At 37.9% G+C, this 19462-nt stretch overlaps 1 protein-coding gene across 2 annotated transcripts; it reads right to left on the minus strand.

The window, feature by feature from the left end:
* Positions 1–5664: 5664 nt before the first annotated feature.
* Positions 5665–19099, minus strand: angptl2b (angiopoietin-like 2b). 2 transcript variants are annotated; one of them, XM_077561476.1, is made up of 5 exons: positions 18667–19099; positions 13639–14524; positions 9515–9708; positions 8498–8768; positions 5665–8430 (listed from the first exon to the last, which is right to left on the minus strand). In XM_077561476.1, exons 2-5 carry the CDS (start codon positions 14498–14500, stop codon positions 8231–8233), a joined length of 1527 nt encoding a protein of 508 aa, XP_077417602.1. In that variant the 5' UTR covers positions 14501–14524; positions 18667–19099; the 3' UTR covers positions 5665–8230. The 2 variants fall into 2 exon arrangements, with proteins under 2 accessions (XP_077417602.1, XP_077417601.1); XM_077561475.1 differs by lacking the exon at positions 18667–19099 and adding an exon at positions 16480–16570.
* Positions 19100–19462: the final 363 nt, after the last annotated feature.

Raw genomic sequence — 19462 nt, forward strand, 5'->3', positions numbered from 1 at the left:
TGCTTTTCTATTCCTTTTGAAAAAAAGGATGATGTACATCAAACATAAGTTATTTTCTACTGAGCCAGATAACATTTTCTGTTGTTAAAAAAAGGGGGGTACAATCTAAGAATATATAATTCCTGTGTGTATTCAATTGTCTCGTATTTAAAATGAATGTTAGTGGAATTGTAAGGGCTCATGCATGGCTTAAAGTGCTAGTAGTCACAACAGTTGGTTAAATATGGGTTGTAGAGTCAGTTGATTTCATAGTGTCAAATTATGTTGAAAGTCCTTACTACAAATAATTAAGATATTTTTGATGTGATGCCTGGCATTGCTTTATCTACTTCTGTTGTTCATGAAGGAGTCATTGACTATTTTTGTTCCAATGGAAAAATTTGGCAGCAACAGAGCATGCTCGTTTTCCTGCATACGTGGGATAAATTATGTGCCTGTTTTTCAATTAGCCCCCCCCCTTTTATTTCTTCTTTTTACGCAAATGAAGTGCCTCACATGGCAGACAATTAAAGAACAACAAACAAACAAAAATTGGTAGAAAGTGGGGGGTTATTGGGCAGCTATGGTATGACTGGGCCCTATGTACCCTGCCTAGCAACATGTAGCCATACAAATGTCATAAAATCCCCCAAAATAACAGTATTTCATTTTAGTTCTCTAATTAAAGTATTTTTTTTTAAAAAAAGGCAAATTATAATTAACTTAATAATAATAATAATAATTATAATAATAATAATAATAAACAGTTTTGGTCCTGTTGTACTAGTAACATGTGGTGCAATATCCTGTTAATATCATATCTCTAAGCATCTTTATCTTTCTTTAAAAAAAAATTTAGACAAGGATATAGTCGGCAAAATCGTAACCATGCATGGTAATTATCAAGTTACATTTCAAACAATGCGACATAAAGTAGCTTGACACAGTGCAAAGGGTTTGAGACAAAAGAACTGTCAGTGAAATTCCAAGAAATGAATCATTTTGCTGATGTAAGAGTTTTCTACTTGTTCATATTTTCCTTTATTAAAACAGAGTCTATTTGTTCTGTACTGGAACTAATCCATGTTTCCTGTAATTTTGACTCATTGACTAAAAATGGTCTGGAGTGGAGACCGTTGGTGTTCTGCTGTAAATGCGTTGGACTATAGTGCATATTAACAGCCAGTGGGAAGCGCTCATTTGAAGCGAAGTTTTTGTAAATCAGTTTTTATTTATAGTTCATTTCAATGTATTTATTAATTATCTTTGATACTTTCAAATACCAACACTGGTTTTTATTAAAGTGTGGACTGATTCGGTTATGATTTATCTCATGAATCTATGACAGATACGCTATCTTTATTGTTGACTTCAGTTATAGATGAAGAAAGCTTTGCTAATACTATATTGTAAAAATCCCTTAAAGGTCACATGGGTGACTTTTTGAGTGAAATATTTAAGTACATACATCCCTATCCTCTAAAGAATAAAATTATACTAAAGAAAATATAGTTCGATATATCAATATATTCAAGATCTTGAGAGCTTTCTCACGAGCTCCTTCAGGAGGACTGCGTATAGGACTGTGTGACGCTTTGGAACAACATCAAACAGAGCATGAAACAACGGTCCAAGGTTGTTAGGCTATAGACAATTCTGCACATACCCACAGTTGGAAATCAGTTCAAATGCTGAGCCTTTGGAAAATGGGAAGAAAGTGGAATTCTAAAGTTCCACTAAACAATGAAGTGACTATTCTCCCAAAGAGACGCTTCACCGCATTATTATGTTTTTCCAATTTCAGGCATCCTTAATAACTCCCATATGCATCACAATCATTTTACAGCAGCAAAGGGATGCATTATGAATGAAAGGAAGCATATGATTTTCACTTTTTTTCGGTTGCATTGTTTATTGTTTTTCTATTTAAGTTGTTTTACAATTATGTTTAGGCATTATGTATGCCTTCTTGCATTTAAGCAGTACTCTGACAAATGTTCACACAAATCATTGCTGTGTCAACTTAGTTGGGCTTTTGTCATTGAAGAATGACAATAAAATACAGTACAGTGACAAATAGTACAAGATTGAATTGTCACGTTGCACTAGCCACGAGAATTAAACTTGTGGCGCTGGTTCATAAGTATGGAAAATGAGGCAAAGCCACAGAGGGAAAATCCTCTTCCTCAGCACTTTTAGTGCGGTAGACGTCAAAACACTTAACACCTGAAGGAGCCTGGAAGACTGACTCTTGCTTCTTCCGCTCATTTTAACTGCGCTTAATAACTGCGGCAACACTAATTGGGACAAATCAATTGACAAAAGATGCCTGGGATTTCCTTCAGCCCACACACACTTACTTAGCGTTAACCTTAAACCTATTTCCTTAATGCCTCAGTTCGCATATCAAAGGGTAAGTTCACCAATGGAAAATGACTGTAATGGTTAAGCATTGATGTGGCGATGATGCCGTGGCCTTGCCAACAATGTACAAATGCTACATTCCCAAACCTTAAAAAGGGTAATAAAACGAAACCTTACTGTCTGGTGGTGTCATTCATCTGTGTACTTTGTATTAGTTATAACGTTTTTGAAATGTATGTATAGTTTTTGTTTAAGTTCATTTAGAGGTTATAGGAGCCATGAAAGCTCCAGGTGGAATACTAGTTCCAGCGGTCGACTTCCTTGCACTGTATCATTAGAATTCTGGTATGATGATTGACACACTTAACAAGAAGCCATTCCCACTCGCATTCACACCTATAGACAATTTCGAGTGCTCTGTTTTCATCCAAAATGCAAGACTGGCATAATGCACTGTCTCAATCAAGATCAAATTTGGTCAAGATCAAATATACCTGAATTATGTTACACTCCCCGTGCCAATACTTAGATGTGGTTCCAACAAGAAAAGCAAGGAAATTAAGACGAAGATTTGCAACCCTCACAGTGTGTGAAGAACATGGCATCATTTTTTGTTTAACACGGACGTGCTGATGCAGGCATTTATTTCCTGTCATTTATATTATTAAAATGCCCTGCTCTCTAGTCTTCTGAAAAAGAGTATTGCAAGCTTACAATTACTCCAAAATTCAGCTGCATGAGGACCAGAGGGCGGCAGCACATTACACCAGTTTTTAAATCACTGCAGTGGCTCCCCATGTGTTTCAGGATTGATTAATGTCTTTACCATCTTGGGCCATCTTATTTATCTGATCTGCTTTTATCATATCAACCCTCGTGGAGCCTGAGGTCCTCTTGTGCAGGCTTTTTAACTATACCTACAGGGTGAGGACCAAAACACACAGGGTTAGGGTCCACAACTATGGAATGGCCTTCCAGAGGACATCAGGTCTGTTGATGTTTTTCAAAGGAGGCTCAAGACACATCTTTTTACTTTGGCTCTTTTACTCTTTTAATTCATTCATCTCACTGTCTTTTAGTTTTTAGCTCCTTTATTGTTTGTTTTATAGACTTTGCTTTTAGCTTTTTATTTTGTTGTTATTATACCAGGCGGCGCAGGTTCGCTTCCCACCCGGGAGATCATGTTTGTGTGTGCGTGCATGTGTGAGTGGATGATACAGGAAAAAAAAGAAAGTTGTTATATAGCATTTAGATATTTTTATTCTGGATGTATTAATGGCATGGCACGTTGAGTTGCATTTTTATGTATGTTAAGTGCTATATAAATAAAGTTTTATTTGCTTTGATTTCAAGTCAACCCCAATTTTTTTTCCCCACAATAATATGTTCTATGTAGCCCCACGAGTCTAAATATGGCATTCTGGTTAATATTGCGTTAGGGGAATATGAGTTAAGCAGCAAAATCCAGCTATTTTTATCAATTTCAGGGGGTGGCCATTTTGCCACTTGCTGTCGACTGAAGATGACATCAATGTTGCTCAGGTCTCAGGTAACAACCAATCACAGCACAGCTTCAGAAAACAAGTGAGCTGTGATTGGCCGTTGCCTGAGCCCTGAGCAACTGTGATATCATCTTCAGTTGACAGCAAGTGGCAAAATGGCCGCCAACTGAGATGGATAAAAATGGCTGCATTTTGCTTTATAACTAATAATCCACAATTGTAATATTAATCAGAATGTTATGTTTAGACTAGTGAGGTCACATATAACATATTATTGTCAAGAAATGTTTAAGGTTGACTTCCACTTTAAGAAACGATATGTGAGAGGAAGCCATAATATCCAGAAAAAATCCACACAAGCACAAGAAAACCATATAAACTCCACTTAGGAAGCACAAATACCCAGATTCGAACCCTAACCTCCGAAATGTGCTAATCACTCATCCACAGTGTTACCTTAACCAGTCTTGTCGCCTAAAGTATTTTCTGCCTCTAACAGAATCTAACATTCACGCACAGCTGAATTGAAAAAGTCCACAGTGGTAGCGAGCCTGGAATTTGAGTATTTAAAAGTCTCAATAAAACAATTTGTTCTGTGGTTTTTGTGGGTAAGATAAGATTTACCAAGACACTTGAATGTGAAGAGATCTGACAAGGCAAAGGAAAATGGCTTTATAACAACAGTTCGAGGACACGGACTTAAATTGCAGATGTGAAGTTTGAATGTTCAGGTTCAGGTTTGACAACTCAGGAAATGTGGTCGGCTTTGTGCTGACTTAGCACTGTGTCAGCTCTTGGTTTTCCATGTTGGTTGAAGTATGGGGTCCGCACCAGCCAACCTTGCTAAAGGTTTTCCATGGCGGTGAGTCGTCTGACACGCAACATGTTGTTTCTGTTTATGGAGACGATGAAACATTCTCCTTGAGTAACCGCAAATCGGTTAAAGCAAACTGGTTTGAAGATGTGAGTAACTGTTGGTGACTAGGAAAATTTGGAGCGTTCTTGGATTCTGTACTAGTCATGTTGCTGACCAGAACTCTTATAATTTTTTGTCTCCATTCAAAAGCCTCAAATACCATTTGGATGACAGATTCGTTGTCACTTCCAGCAGCCAGTGAAGCTCTTGTCAGTAAAATATTATAACAGGGAATTGTAACGTGCAACAACCTTTTGTCACCCCTATAACTTACCAACATGATATGTTTTATATGGAGAAATTAGTTTAAATAGTGCATGCAACTAGCTCGGTTGGTAACTTTCCTCTTAAAAAAACTCAAAATTGTCTGTAAATTTGTCAGTCACAGGAATTCATCCTCAATTGTTTTCAGTCGGAAACCCTCACGTCTGGCATCCAATCGTATGACACGATGGGGTTTTTGTTCATCACTGTGAAGTCATTATGGGTTCATTTTCCATCTGTCTTTGGAAAACTCATTGACACTTTTAGTAAAGTGAAGGAAGGTTTTGCTGACAGTGAACGTGTCTGCTAGATGCATCACTTCAACAGGCCAAGCCAGTCACATTTCATTACTCATTTTTCTAGCCTGCTGAATCTATACTGTGGAGCTAGATTTTGTATTGCCAGGAATTCTTAAAACTGACTTTTTATGCCAATTAATTATGGGAAGGTAAATGAATCATTAAAATGTAATGATTTTTGGCATTTAAAATGGTGGGTGTGTTTTACTGTGGTAATTAGGTTTTAAAAGACACCATTTATGGTTTATGTTTTTTTATTGAACATATAAACATAAAGAAAACACATTACAAGTCTAAAATATAAATTAAAGTAAAAAAGAAAACAAGAATAGGAAGAAAGAAAAGAGTCTATATGTTCAAAAGGGGTAGGAGGAAGTTAAAAACAAATTTAGTCCTACCCCTTATTCGTTTTATTTTGATGAAATGATAAGGTAATGTATTTCAACAAAAGGAAATGTATAAATCTAATCATATATACAGGTGCACTTTAACATACGCACATTTGCCAGCGACATATGTACATGAAATTCATAGGCATATACCATAATACATTTATGAATCATATCCTCACACTCACATATACAATTTTCATTACTCTCATACCGATACATCCAAAGAAATTATAGCATATATACATTTTTAACAGCTTATGACTGATGTAAGTCTTTTTTTTTTTAACTTTGCTTTAAAAAAAAATAATAATTCAGCAAGTGACTGACATCTTTTCATGTCAGTTCCAAAATTCCAAAAAAACACACCTTTGTTAAGTATTTGTTCTTGTTTTATTTTATTTTTTGTAGACACTTGTACCCCTTATGTTACAAGGACACTCTCTAATTTCAAACACCTTCTTTTATACAGTATAGCATCATTAAAAGCCTACTAACTACTATAAATTATGATTAGCTCACAGACTGTAAACAAAATAATCACTCTAGGAGTATTTACTATGCATTTATTTATTTGCATATTAACTCTTGCCATTATAATTATTTCAGATTTTATTGTTACTCTGTAAACCAGCGAAGAGGTCATCAAGAGCACACAAAAAATGTTCTGCAATCAAACAATAATCCTTGAGTGGGAGCACTAATAGTCAGTATACTCAAATTCATTCCCGTGAGAATCGTGACGTTGTGATGAGCAAAGCTCACAGCAGCACATTCATCAACTTCTTCCCCCTCGTAAATCTTTCCTTCTTCCCAAGCTAGGTTCACAAAATCTGGATTTCTTGAAAAGATAATCATAGGGTGGATTCATGTTGGTTTCCTCATATGATTCTAGCAATTTTCTTGGCAGTTTTTAATGAAATAAGAAGAGGGGAAAGCTTATCTGTACAGATTTTATTGCATTTTTTTTCATACCATAAATGGTTTTACTACATTATATTACAAATATCTTATGTACAAACGCATATTGTTTTCCAACAAACCTCTCAATTTATACAGTAAGTACAATGCTTGGTTCATACAAGCAAATTGATGGATAACAGTTTCAAACAGTTAAAGAATTAAAATAAAAAGTAAACACAACATTCTGCATGTCACAAAATCAAACATCAGGGAACATGAAATTTGCAATATTTTTACACCATATTCTGACTTTGGCAGATACACCAACCGCATGTAGAAAACAATGTCACTGCACTGATGAAGTATACACTTCTATTTAGAATTGAAGCTAAAAAAAAATGACATGGGATACCTTTTCCTGTGTCTGATAATGCATAGTACAATTAGATATACTGTATGTAGAAAATATATTTCTGTTTTAAATCGACTTAACTGAAGTGATTCCCTTTTCAATGTAATTTTAAATCAAATCGTGATTTGTTCCCTGGACAAACATTTAGAGATAGACCGCTATGCTTTTTTTCAGGGCCAATACCGATTATCGGTAGTCAGGGAGGCCGATATTTAAAGCCGATATACATTTGCAGGAAGAAAAAAAAAATTGGTGTCAAAATTTTTAATAATAAAATAATAATAAAAACGACAGCACTTGACTGCTTAAATGCCTTCAAGCACATGTTTATTATACAGCTTTTGTGATTTGCAACATGTTAAAGTTTTTTTCAGCTTTTGCACCAACTATAATAACTCCCAAATAGCCACTAATTTGCGGCTAACCATTCACCCACACGCTAACCCCGGGATAACTCCCAATTAGCCGCAAAAAAAAAACGGCTATTAGGTTAGCCTGCGAGCTAACCGTTAGCTCACGGGCTAACCTAATAGCTGTTAATTTGTGAGCTAGCCGGTTAGCTTGCGGGCTAATAGCCACTAATTCACGAGCTAACGGTTAGCTTGTGGGCTAACCCTGGGATAACTCCCAAATAGCCGCTAAAAAACGGCTACTAGGTTAGCCGCAAGCTAGCCGTTACTATCCGCTAATTGCTGCTTATTGGCTGTTAGCACTGCACGAGCAACCAATCAGATGGTGCTGTGGGCGGGCTAATGCTGCAGGGAGTCAACAGCCACTGACTCAGAGCAGACGGAGTAGAAAAGCGCCCATCGGAGCAAAAATAACAGTTTTAAATATATCGGCCATCAAAACAAAAAAAGAGGCTGATGCCGATATTCATAAAATGCTTAATATCGGCGCATCCCTACAAACATTTCTGTTGGGAAAGTGAACTGGAGACTCTACAGTATACAGTACGTTGCTTGTTAACTAACACCTTTGATTTTCAGTTGTTTGTGACCATGATGTAAATGCAGCATGTCTTTTTAAAAGTATTTCTCTCCAGAGGGGTGAAAATAAGCGGGGACATAAGAGAAACAGTTCATGCTGCACTATGCAATAATGTACCTGAGCAATGTACCAATACGATAAAATGGGATAACATCTTTGGACTTTTGCGTTTTGTTGCAGGGAAATGCAGCATTTTTTTATTTTATTTTTAATTAGTGAAAAGTGTTTGCGTTTGGACGGATCATCATGGTCACTCTCTTGAGTGAATAAGCTCCTCCTCTGAACTCTGCCCAGTAGACTCCATCTTGGTAACGGCTCCGGTAGTGGCCCCCTCTGTACCACACACCATTCAAATTGGAATGGGCGCAAGAGTTGTACCACCAGCCTCCCTTCTGGTAGTGAGCACAATTACCTGGAGAGATTGACGGCAATTAATGGAGCACATTTTCAAATGGATTTCTTAATTGAATCATTTGTACCTGTATATGCGTCATGGTCTCTATCCAGTGTTGTAAATTGTTTCCCATTGTGCCAGGTGAGGGAGTCGCCGGCGTTGCCATGGTAACGGCCCACCCGTAGCTTATAGAAGTCAGCCTCGGCTTCCACTCTGAAGCTGGCGTACTCGGCAAACACTTTCCTGCCAGACCAGTCCTCCAGAGTGACCAGCAGCTTGTAGGTTCCCTGGTTAGTCAGCCAGTAGATATTTTCCAGGCCCAGCCAGTACTCGCCATCGATATTTCCAAACCCTTGCTGTGATGTGCACAAGTAAGAAGAAGAAGAAGCGTGATTATGAAATTCTCTGTTGGGAAACTTTAAACAACTCGTCTATCAAAGTGATATTTCAGGGCAGTAGGTTGTTTAACGAAGCTAATTATGAACTTAGCTCCTCTATGAAGTTGTTTATCTAAAGTGACCATTGTTGTAAATGGAGCTTATGAGTCATGTTTGACTAGCGTTGAGTAAGTGTTCGTGATGTTGTTTTGTTACTGAAAACAAAGCAAGGCACATCATCCAGTGTGTTTTAATGTTTTGTTCATGAAGCTCTCCTGGCCGACACATGCTTTGAATCACACAACGCTTGTTCTGATGAGCACATGAATGCAATTTCTGATTGGAGGTCAAAATATTTGCTCTTGGAAAGATGTGTTTCTGCCCTTTGCTACAGTTTAATTCAAACCTTGTGATTTGCCGGTAAACAAAAGTTTCCTGCTCTTAAAAAAAGATGGATTTCCTCTCAGGGAATTCCAAAGTCTAGCAATCTTACACAACCACCAGTCCGATATCGTAAGATTGTGATTTGTGAGAGTAAACGTGACGCAAATTCACAAAGGCCAGCAGATGTCGATGGGATTAATGAGTCATGTGTGCTACATGAGGCGCTTTGTTAAGAGCGAAACTAATTCTCTATTCATTATTTGTTCACATCTGGTTAGTGACAGAATCCAACACAAGCCACCAGTTGCTGTTGTGCTTAATTTGGTGTGAGATGGTGGCACCTTGTACGTCTCCCAGTTCCTGAAGAAGTTGACGGAGCCGTCCACTCGCCTCTGGATTACGGTCCAGCCACCTGGGTCATGTCTCTGGTCACACCACACCTGCATCAGACGGTTGGCGTTCTCCGGTTTTAACAAGTACATGCCGCTGTTGGTGTTTCCCTCTTCCAGAGCCTGCAGGCAGTCTCGAAATGGACCTGGATAGAAACATGGCATTAAGTCAAGCAGGTAATATTTTGTCCAGAAAGCCCTGTCATCGCGTTCACTGTAACAACATCTCCAAAGCAACCACAAATACATTTGGGATTCTGACAAAGGGAATCCCATCCCTCAACAACGTGCTTCTCATTTTAACAGTAAAATTGACTTTGGCTTCTCCTCCTATAAGGGAAATGGTTGCTGGTTGTGGAGCCAAAGGAAACACTGGCATGAGGGCAAAGGGAACCCTGACAGCGGAATGATGAAACAGTAGCAAGTAGTTTATGTCCTCACAGTGCAGCAATTTTGTATTACACTAGTATGAAGATTATCTTTTTTTTTTTTATCAGCTCTTGCATCGACCTTATTATTACCACACACTTCATTTGCGCATTTGTTTAGCATGGACAACACACTGTAATAGTGCAACAGGCTCCCCCAATTGAGTGTGAAAGTGTTTAAGCACATCTGGCACCGTAAATAAAGCGCTCAAATACATCATTGACATACTGTATAGCGGGTCGTAAGGAGGTGTGCATGAAAGGTGGCAATCCAACATGCCACGTAAGAGGTATGGACGGTATGTAGTTTTTGAATCACAAAAACTGTCTACATAATCTGTCGATAAATTATATCTCATATGCCATTAATTTACTTTCAAGAATGTATTTTTGTAGCGCTGTTAAAAGGCAGCACACTATCCTTTTATACTCGATAAGTCCAGTTCTTTGGGGGAAACATGACTTGATTCTTGCCTGGTGCAAGTGGAACAAATGACATCATTGCCTCCCGGTATCTCACGCCTTCAATTTTTTTTTCTTCTTCAGTGCTCTGTTCTGGCTTTCTCTGTTACTCATAGCTCTTTTTCAGTAAAACATTTCTAACATTTTAAAGGTTGACTTTTTGGAAGCACTTAAACATAAATACAGTTTTTACGATTTTTAATATTAACTCTGAATAGTTTGCTTGTTTAAGTCATAAAACTATTTGCATTTGACCTTGGTAAGTTGGTAGTACTACTAATCTCCTCCTTGAGTTGTGAATTTATTGTTTGTGCTGGGGTTTGTTGTGTGTGCCGATGATCCTAGGAGCTAAATTTCTTCACGCCCCTGCTAGCGTCCAAGGTGAGGGATCAGACAAAGACAAAGCACGGCTCAAGAACCCCCCATGATGAGAAAAACGTTTGGACTTTGTTTTCCCTCGCCCGGACATGAGTCACCAGAGCCCCTCTCTGAAAGGCAAATGCCTTATTTTGATCAAACAAAGAAGAGAATCAGTCTGCTTTCATGAAGCACTACAGCAATCAAATCATATTTTCTGTTGAGAGGCTAAAATCAGACGATTTGGACAATCTTTTAGTTAAACAATGACTCAAATACAATTACTCGATAATGAAAATAGTTGATTACAGTGATAATTAATTTGATAAATAGTTGTTGGTGAACTGATTTGGGCACCTCCCCGAGTAACTGACATTGCAAAAATAAATACATAAATAAATAAATAAAAGTAAAACCTGCAACATTTAATGAATGATTGTATCCAATATAAGAGGGGAATGGAACAGCTTACTGGGATACACCTATAGATAAATGTCTTCACCTATATAAATGTCAGACTCATTAATTATTAATAATTAAGTAATTTGATCAAATTTAAGAAGTATGTGTCAAACAGGTAGCCCATCACAATTATCAGTTCCCAAGAAGTCACTCTCAGAGTCAAAAAAGTTGGTGACCCTTGCATAAATAATTTCTTAGTAAGGATTGGATCAACATGTTGAGCAACAAGGGAAGCATCTTTTTTTTTTTTAATCAATGCCTTATAATTATCAGTTAACTTTCAGTGAAGTTTTATATCATGTTACTTATGTCACTTTCAAGTAAATTCATTGATAATTATGTTTGGGTTTTTCTTTCCTTAGGAACAACAATGTTATCTGTGTGTAGCTTTGTTGAATGTTTCTTATATAATGTTCACTTTTGCCAGGTTTTACCCGTTTGTGATAAGTAAAGAGTCAAATCATCATAGCCTACAATATGTAGAGACATTTCAAGATTATTATTATTATTTTTAACTATTCCCAGTTTCAACATGCACTATCCAGCACTACAGTAAGAAGTGACCATCCATTCTTGACGTCCATTCTATTAATGGTTGAGCTAATCATTGCTTTCAAAAGCTCTTACTTGTTTACATGCTGAACATAAACTTAAATCTTTTGCGGTAACATATGTGTAATCATGTTGAAATAACAGTAATACCTGTACAGTTTTTTTTTATTATAGCTCGTCAAAAGTCCAACCATTTTAACTAATGGTGAATTTATAATTCTAAAACATTACAATTATTCACTGATTGAGGATGGATGGATGGAGTTCAATCGCCAAAAACATATTCTTGAAAAGGATATATCAGGTTTGAGCAATTTAGACAATCACAGAACAAACAAATACTTGAGGAATTGACTCTTGCAAGCTTTGGTACTGAGCCACTATTTACCCAAAGGGTCACTGAGGAAAGTGGAAATTGGCCCTTGCTTTGTTTTAAAATTTGATTCGAACAAATTCGGACAAAAATTTATTTTAAAAAAAGAAGGAAAAAAAAAAAGAAATAATAAATAATTTCCACTTCAACGCGGTTCAAGTCAGACGTTTGTGAATAGTGTATTTAATCACCCAATCTCTTGATTCCAGTGTTAGCTTTGTCAATCTTAGGTTAGTTTAGCAATTAGCAAAGCTTCTTCCACTTTTCTCGCCATCCCTTCGTGACAATGATTCTTGTGACAAATGTATCTTATTCGCTGCCACAGAGGGGATGATTACTAACTTCGGAACAACTCTATACACTGCAAAAACTGAAATCTTAAGTAAGATATAATTTGTTAAATTTAACCTAAATTTGCTTATTTTTATTTGACATGTTATTTTTACTTAAAATGAAATTGTCAGGCAAGATCATTGTGCTTATTTTAAGATACTTATTACTTAAATATCTTATTTGATCAAGCAGTCTTGGCATTGAGTGTTAACAGACAGTTTTAAGTACAGTGAGGATTAAAACAAGCATTTCCCACATTTTAAGATGACAACTAACCAATATCAAAGGCCCTGAACTGGGGTTTTATGAGTTTTCTTATTTTAAGCTTTTGCATAATCTAGTATGTTTCAAGTATGAAAACAGACGATTGCAATATGGTTCATTTCGCTATGTTTACTAAGCTCATTTTTCCTTGTTTCAGTACCAGCTGAGTGGTCTAGTGGTAGAGTGCCTACCCTCAGACTTGAAGGTTGTGGGTTCATTTCCTGGCTGGGTCATGACAAAGAAAATGGGACCTGTTACCTCCCTGCTTGACACTCAGGCTAAGTTATCCGAGCATAAGAAACATACTTGTGTATTGTAAGAAAATCGTTCTTTTGACTACAGCTTGAAAAAAATCGACATGACTTGTTTTTAGTCTGAAAATACTATTTTCAAGACCGCAGTGGTTGATATGGGCCTAGTATTATTTTCTTATTTTTTAAAATCTTACAGGTAAATTTAAGTAAAATTTTCTTGTTCTGTTGGCAGATAATTTTGCTTATTCAAAGTAATCATTTTCTTGTTTTACTATATTTTTTCCCTAAATTTTCTGCACTCCTTTTTGCAGTGTAAAAATGTTTAGGCGCACTAGGTAGCCACTCGTTGCTTGCTAGCGGCTTCGGCATAAGTAGCACAGAACTTTCCTACTACATGTGGCAGCTGGAGGTTGGATCGGAAAATCTTTTTGGCTTGGAAAATCTTAAAAATCTTTGATTCTCAGTATTGCTATTCAGTGAATTTGCTTATTTCGAGCCTTGCAAACTGACAGTGTTTTCAGGATTAGTAAAAAAACAACAACAAAAAAAGTGTCTGCTCATAAAACTGTAGATTTTATACATCTGACTTACCAGAGGGCTTGTCAGTGGAGGATGGGCTGTGTATGATCGTCGGCATAGTTGGAGGCGGTAGCGACTTCTGATCATTCTGTATCTCATTACTGAGTGGCTTGGTAATACGAGGAAGAACTGGTGGCTGGTAAGGCTTGTTAAGAGGCGGCGATGGTCGAGGTGGCTGAGCCCGCGGCTGCGGCACAGGGACATTTCGGAGAGGAGGTCGACCCTGGCACTGCTCCTCCAGCAGGGTAATAAGAGTTGACTGGTTGGTGGCCAAAGCGGCCAAGTGTTGGTACTTGTGCTCCAAGTCTTTGTAGCGACTGGTAAGTTGTTGCATCTCTGATGTTTGGTTTAGTATTCTGTTCTCCACCTGAGCTAATTCAAGGGCATTGTCTCTCTTCCTGATGATCTCATGGAGGAGTTGCATGTACAATTGCGTAACTCTGGAATTCATGTTTCGGCTTTCTTTCCTCAGAAGCTTGACCTCGTTCACAATGCCTCCGTCGACTTCTACTAATTGTTGTAGAGTCTCGATCTGCCTTTTCTGTTTCTGCAGCTCCACATTCAGTAGCTCTAACTCCTGCTTATTGACCCGATTCTCCAGCATGGCCTCTGGCTCCTTGGAGTTGACACAGATAGCACCTGTGACTTTTTGCTGTGGCACGATGAAAGTGTAAGAGCATTTGTCCTGCGGCTGGTCAGCAGGAGCACGTTTGCTTCTCCCAGCGTAGAGAAATTCTCTCTCCAGCCCATCGTCACTACTCTCAAATTCTTGGGTCCCTGTAAAACCGTGGCTGTCTGAGACATTCCCCTCAATTGGAGAGACTAGCCCATAAGCAAGAAGGAGCCCCAGAAGGACCATTGAAGGGGTATCCATGAGACTGCGTCAAACTCACCAAGCCTGAGAAAACGAGGAAGAAAAAGGAAGAGTGTGATTTCAATCCAGATAGTGAGATCACATCTGTCTCACTCTGTATAATTCTTGTGTGCCTCATTACACTTTCTTTTAAGCCTCCTCACAGTTTTTTTTTTTTTGCTTTGTTAAACCTCGCGGATTAGATGACGTGTTCTTCACTGCTGACAGATCTACCAATTTTCCTTTTCCATTAGCCACTCACGTTTGTCTTTTGTTTATTCTATGTAGTTCTTATAGTTATATAGTATTATAGTATAATTAAAGTTTTAGCAAATGTACTGTACATATTCAGCAATGTCCTCCATACTGGTGACTGAGTCTGAGATTAGAACAGGATGTCCACCAATTATCTTTCTGTATTAATCAATACTGTGTCTTTAAAATTTACTTTTATTGACATATTTTTTTTACATAAATATACATGTATTACCAGTAATTTAATATACGTAAGTATATTATTTGTTTAATATATACACGACACATTACCTTTCGTGATGGAGCTAGCATACATGTTCAAGGTATGTAGCAACCAATAATGTAAGAGTTTCCTGAAAATGTAATACATGGTGCACTCAATTCAATCAAAAATGTAATAAAACCTAATAATGTAATTATCTTGCCAATAATTTAACAAAAAAATCCTGAATGATATTGTAATAGCATTTTTACTGATAATGTAGTATTACATTGTTGGGGACTTATTCCATTTTCAGGTGGGTCTTTTTTGACAGATATTTCATTTTCAGTCCAAAATTCTAAATTTTGCGTTTCGTTAATCTACGATTTTTATAATCTAAGATTTTTTTTACCGGTACATTCACAGCAAAAATTGGAGTGTTAAAATGTTGGTGATTAAATGTTTCTGAATTGATTTCAAACCCCAAAGTTTATTTTCAACAATGTCCATCTGATTTAAATGAAGGTCAGTGTTGAAGTTGTTTGACAGAGTTGAATTATTTAGCATTAAACCAACTCTGCAGAGAGTTAATCAAAGTGTGCTCCGCCCACTTGATTAGAACTGCTCTGCCACAAAGACTTCTTATGTAAGATATTACGTCATTATCAGTAAAAATTTACAAGATCAGTTCAATTTTTTTATTACCTTATTGGTGACATTATTACAGTATTGGGTTTTAATACATTTTTGATCAAGTTAAGTGCAAATGTTATTGTATTTTCAGGCATTGTTTAATTTTCAGGAAATTATGACATTATAGGGTGCTACAAGGTAAGCCAAATATGACTGAGGCGATTGTGATGAGGAAGAAGATTGCTCTAGTTGTTGGGTCTATAAAAAAATGTAAATGAACTCTGAATATAGTGTGGTTTTTTTTATCTTGGTGTTATAGTTGATTTATTCTGACTTGATCATGAAATTCTTCTAGATCTAGAAGATTTATCTATCAATCTTTGATTATCTAATCATCGTGGAAATTAGCACAAAAACACATCGTATTGATGAAGTCCTAACTATCTACATAGAATCTTTGAAACAGGCTGTCGTTGGCAATGATTCCATGACTATAGTATATTTGAGTGGTGGCTCCCCCCGGAACATGAGCTCTCTCTCAGTGAAATGCCGGGTGTGGGTTTCTCCAGCTGTGTAGGCGTCAAGCTAAGTATCCAGAGGACCGGAGAGAGTCCCTTCTGCCTCCTCTGAGGCAGCCTGTTATTAAATCATCCACAGTCTGCCAGAGGGAACAACAGAAAACCTAATCCTCCCTATCTGTTGTTAACAAGCCCCAAAGCTCATTAGTGTCCTGAAATCAGTTCAGATTAAAAAGGTGCTGTTGAGTGGTCAAGAGTAGTTATGCACTCAACAAAAAATATAAACACAACACTTTTGTTTTTGCTCCCATTTCTTATGAAATGAACTCAAAAATCAAAAACTTCTTCCACATACACAATATTACAATTTATCTCAAATATTGTTCACAAACCAGTCTAAATCCGTGATAGTGAGCATTTCTCCTTTGCTGAGATAATCCATCCCACCTCACAGGTGTGCCACATCAAGATGCTGATTACACCATGATTAGTGCACAGGTGTGCCTTAGTCTGCCCACAATAAAAGGCCACTCTGAAAGTGCTAACTGGTTTTCTGAGTCACTAGGTGCAATATTTCTATCACATTTTAGGGTAACTGAATCCTTTTTTAAAAAGAAGAAGAAGCTAGAATAATATGTTAAAATATGCTCATACAGTATGTAGTCACTTGTGGCTGTTGTGATGCTACATTATGTGATTTCTTTAATTGTAATCCTATTATACAAACTGTCGAGCAAAAAAAGAAAGTAGTCGGAGAAATATGTGCAATACGAATTCACACGTATAACGGAACGTATGGTGTTCCACAGGGTTCAATTCTAGGGCCTCTGCTGTTGTCATTGTATCTGCTGGCCTTAGGTTCCATCTTAAGAAAACAGTGGTGGTTGTTTTAAAGTGCTCAATAAATACATAGTTGAGTTGAGTGATGGAAGTCAGCGTCCTAAACGCATGATTTGCAATGTCAAGTTGAGCAAAACTAGCTAACTAGCAAAACTAAAGGTGAAGAAAGCCAGATTCAATGAAAAGGCTACTCTCCCTGTTCATTTTGCTCATTACTTATGTCTTGAATTAGAAAATAATCATTTTATTTTTTAATAAAGAAGGGTTTGATGAATGCACATAGGAAACTGGTGGGGTTCGGTACCTCCAACAGGCTTAAGAACCACTGCTCAAACCCTAGAATCGCCCCTTCAATATACTTCCACACAGCCAAGGATCCAAAGATGAATGTCAGAAGTGCAGTGGAAAACTTCTCTGTCCTTCTTTGATTGGCAGCTCCTCTTGGGTAATTCCACTCAATGTTAAATCAAGCGTAATAGGAGAGTGCAGCAGTTAGGTCAGTGTACCTCTGACTGCAGCCGCACTCCAGCCCATTTGCTAAAGCTCATACTATATTAATTAGAAGCCGGGCAACTTCTCCCTGACTGGCTGATGTCTCTCACCCTCGTCCCTCTCATTTCAGCTTGAGCGTGGCATTCCTCACATTCTTAGTCACCTCATTAGAGTGAGTCGCCATGCACACATGGAGAGAGACCTAGACCTTGTCCATGCAGGACCTCTATATCATTCGTCCGTGACACACCTACACGACATACTGCCACAGCCGTTTCATTCCTTGTGTCCTACTTTCTTTATGACCGCAACACAACCACACAGCAGCGCTTATTTTTCAGTTAGTCAGTAGTACTGTGGATCATTTTCAAACTGGCATCAATTCTGCTGAGTAATGTCTGCCTCCTGCATGACACATAGTAATTGTTCAGCCCCCCCACCCCCCCCTTCCTAAAAAGTGTGGGCATGTTTAAGGTGATTATCACCACTTTAGTTTAACAGTGACCTCACTTTTTCCCCGTTGCTTGTTAAACTCAACACAAACATATTTGGAGCATGATGAGCTTCATCAACCTGCACAGTTAAATTGTACTGCGACTTCTCTGGTTGCTCATTCATACTGTGCCTGAGGTCATCTGAGTTAATTTGGGAGTTGGGGTCTCCTGAACTGTTTTGATAAGTTCTACCTCAAAGCCCTATTATCCAAACACTACCCTGGCAACAGAAACAAAGACAGGATTCAAGATCCTGCCTCCATATCCTCTTGAGCTCCAGGGGGACATCCTGAATTTGTACTTGCACTGCTAGATAGAAGGTTTGAAATTCATTGGAAAATAGAGTAAATGTAAAGACATTTAATTTCTATGTACATGTGTGTAATATTGCATCACTCTTGTATTGTCGTTCTAATCAATTGCATTGACTTAATGAAAGCATTTTTTTTTAAAGCGAGGAAGCACTTAGCTTTGAAAGCCTGCTCTCCATCATCCCCCTGCGCTAAATTAACCCCCTCAACCAAATTAGTTGGTCAACTGACAGGTTAGACATAGTCAAATAGCATCTTTTTCAAAAATAAATGACACTATACTTAACAACTTAACTTTCTGAGTTCACTTAACTTACAATTGTCAAACAACGTGTTCCTTTGTTTCAAACCCGGACAGTTTATCAATGCAGATTAGCAAACAGTTTAGTATTTTTGTGAAGTTCATTTATCAAAAGATGATGATAGATGACTTGAAGCTTACAAGAAAAGTGAAGCGTATTGATGAGACTCCCTCAGTTGTCTTGCTCGCGTGGCTGGGCCAAATGTAGTTCCTCTTGATAGAAAGTCATCCCAAGTGAGATGGCTTTGTTCTCCTGCGCTTTGTCCCCGTCAGGTTACTCGCTCTCTGTCAGCTCAGTCCATTCCAGCAGTGAACAGCTAAAAGTGCTTTAAAGCTTATAATTGAATCAAAAAAGATTGTCATGTGCCCACCAGAAGGTTGACTTTCCGAAGTGTCCCGAGGGGGGGAACGATTAAAATAAAAAATGATACAAAAGTCTTGAGAGACTTAGCTAGCCTTTGACTCCAAGGCAGGTCGTGCGCTGCCTTTGTCACTTTAGAAGACTGTCACTTTGTGGTGAGCTGAATCCATCACTTCTGCTTCAGAGCTCTAAGAGGCTGTCTCTCAGCTGTGCCGCTCTCTTTCTCTCTCTCTCTCGCGCTCTCTCTTTTTGGTGCTCCCAACTGATGAAAACTTTTAAAAACTTTAAAACAGAGTTTCAGTAAGCAGATAAATGGAGCTTAGAGCCTCCCCTTCTCTAATATTGACCACATTCTTACTGCATGTACTCCACCCCTTCTCCCCATGGCACAAAAGAGATTGCTCATGCAGCCCCCCACACACACACACACACATGCATGTCGTCCACTCAAATTTCCAACTATCTGCCCTGCCCACTGATCAGTGGTTCATCAGCTCTATTTCGGTCTGGGACTGCATGGTTCCTCTGGTGCTGGACAACAGTTGTGTGTTTCACTGATCATATGCTAATTAGCTG

Source organism: Vanacampus margaritifer, chromosome 3, assembly GCF_051991255.1.
Source record: "Vanacampus margaritifer isolate UIUO_Vmar chromosome 3, RoL_Vmar_1.0, whole genome shotgun sequence".
NCBI lineage: Eukaryota > Metazoa > Chordata > Actinopteri > Syngnathiformes > Syngnathidae > Vanacampus > Vanacampus margaritifer.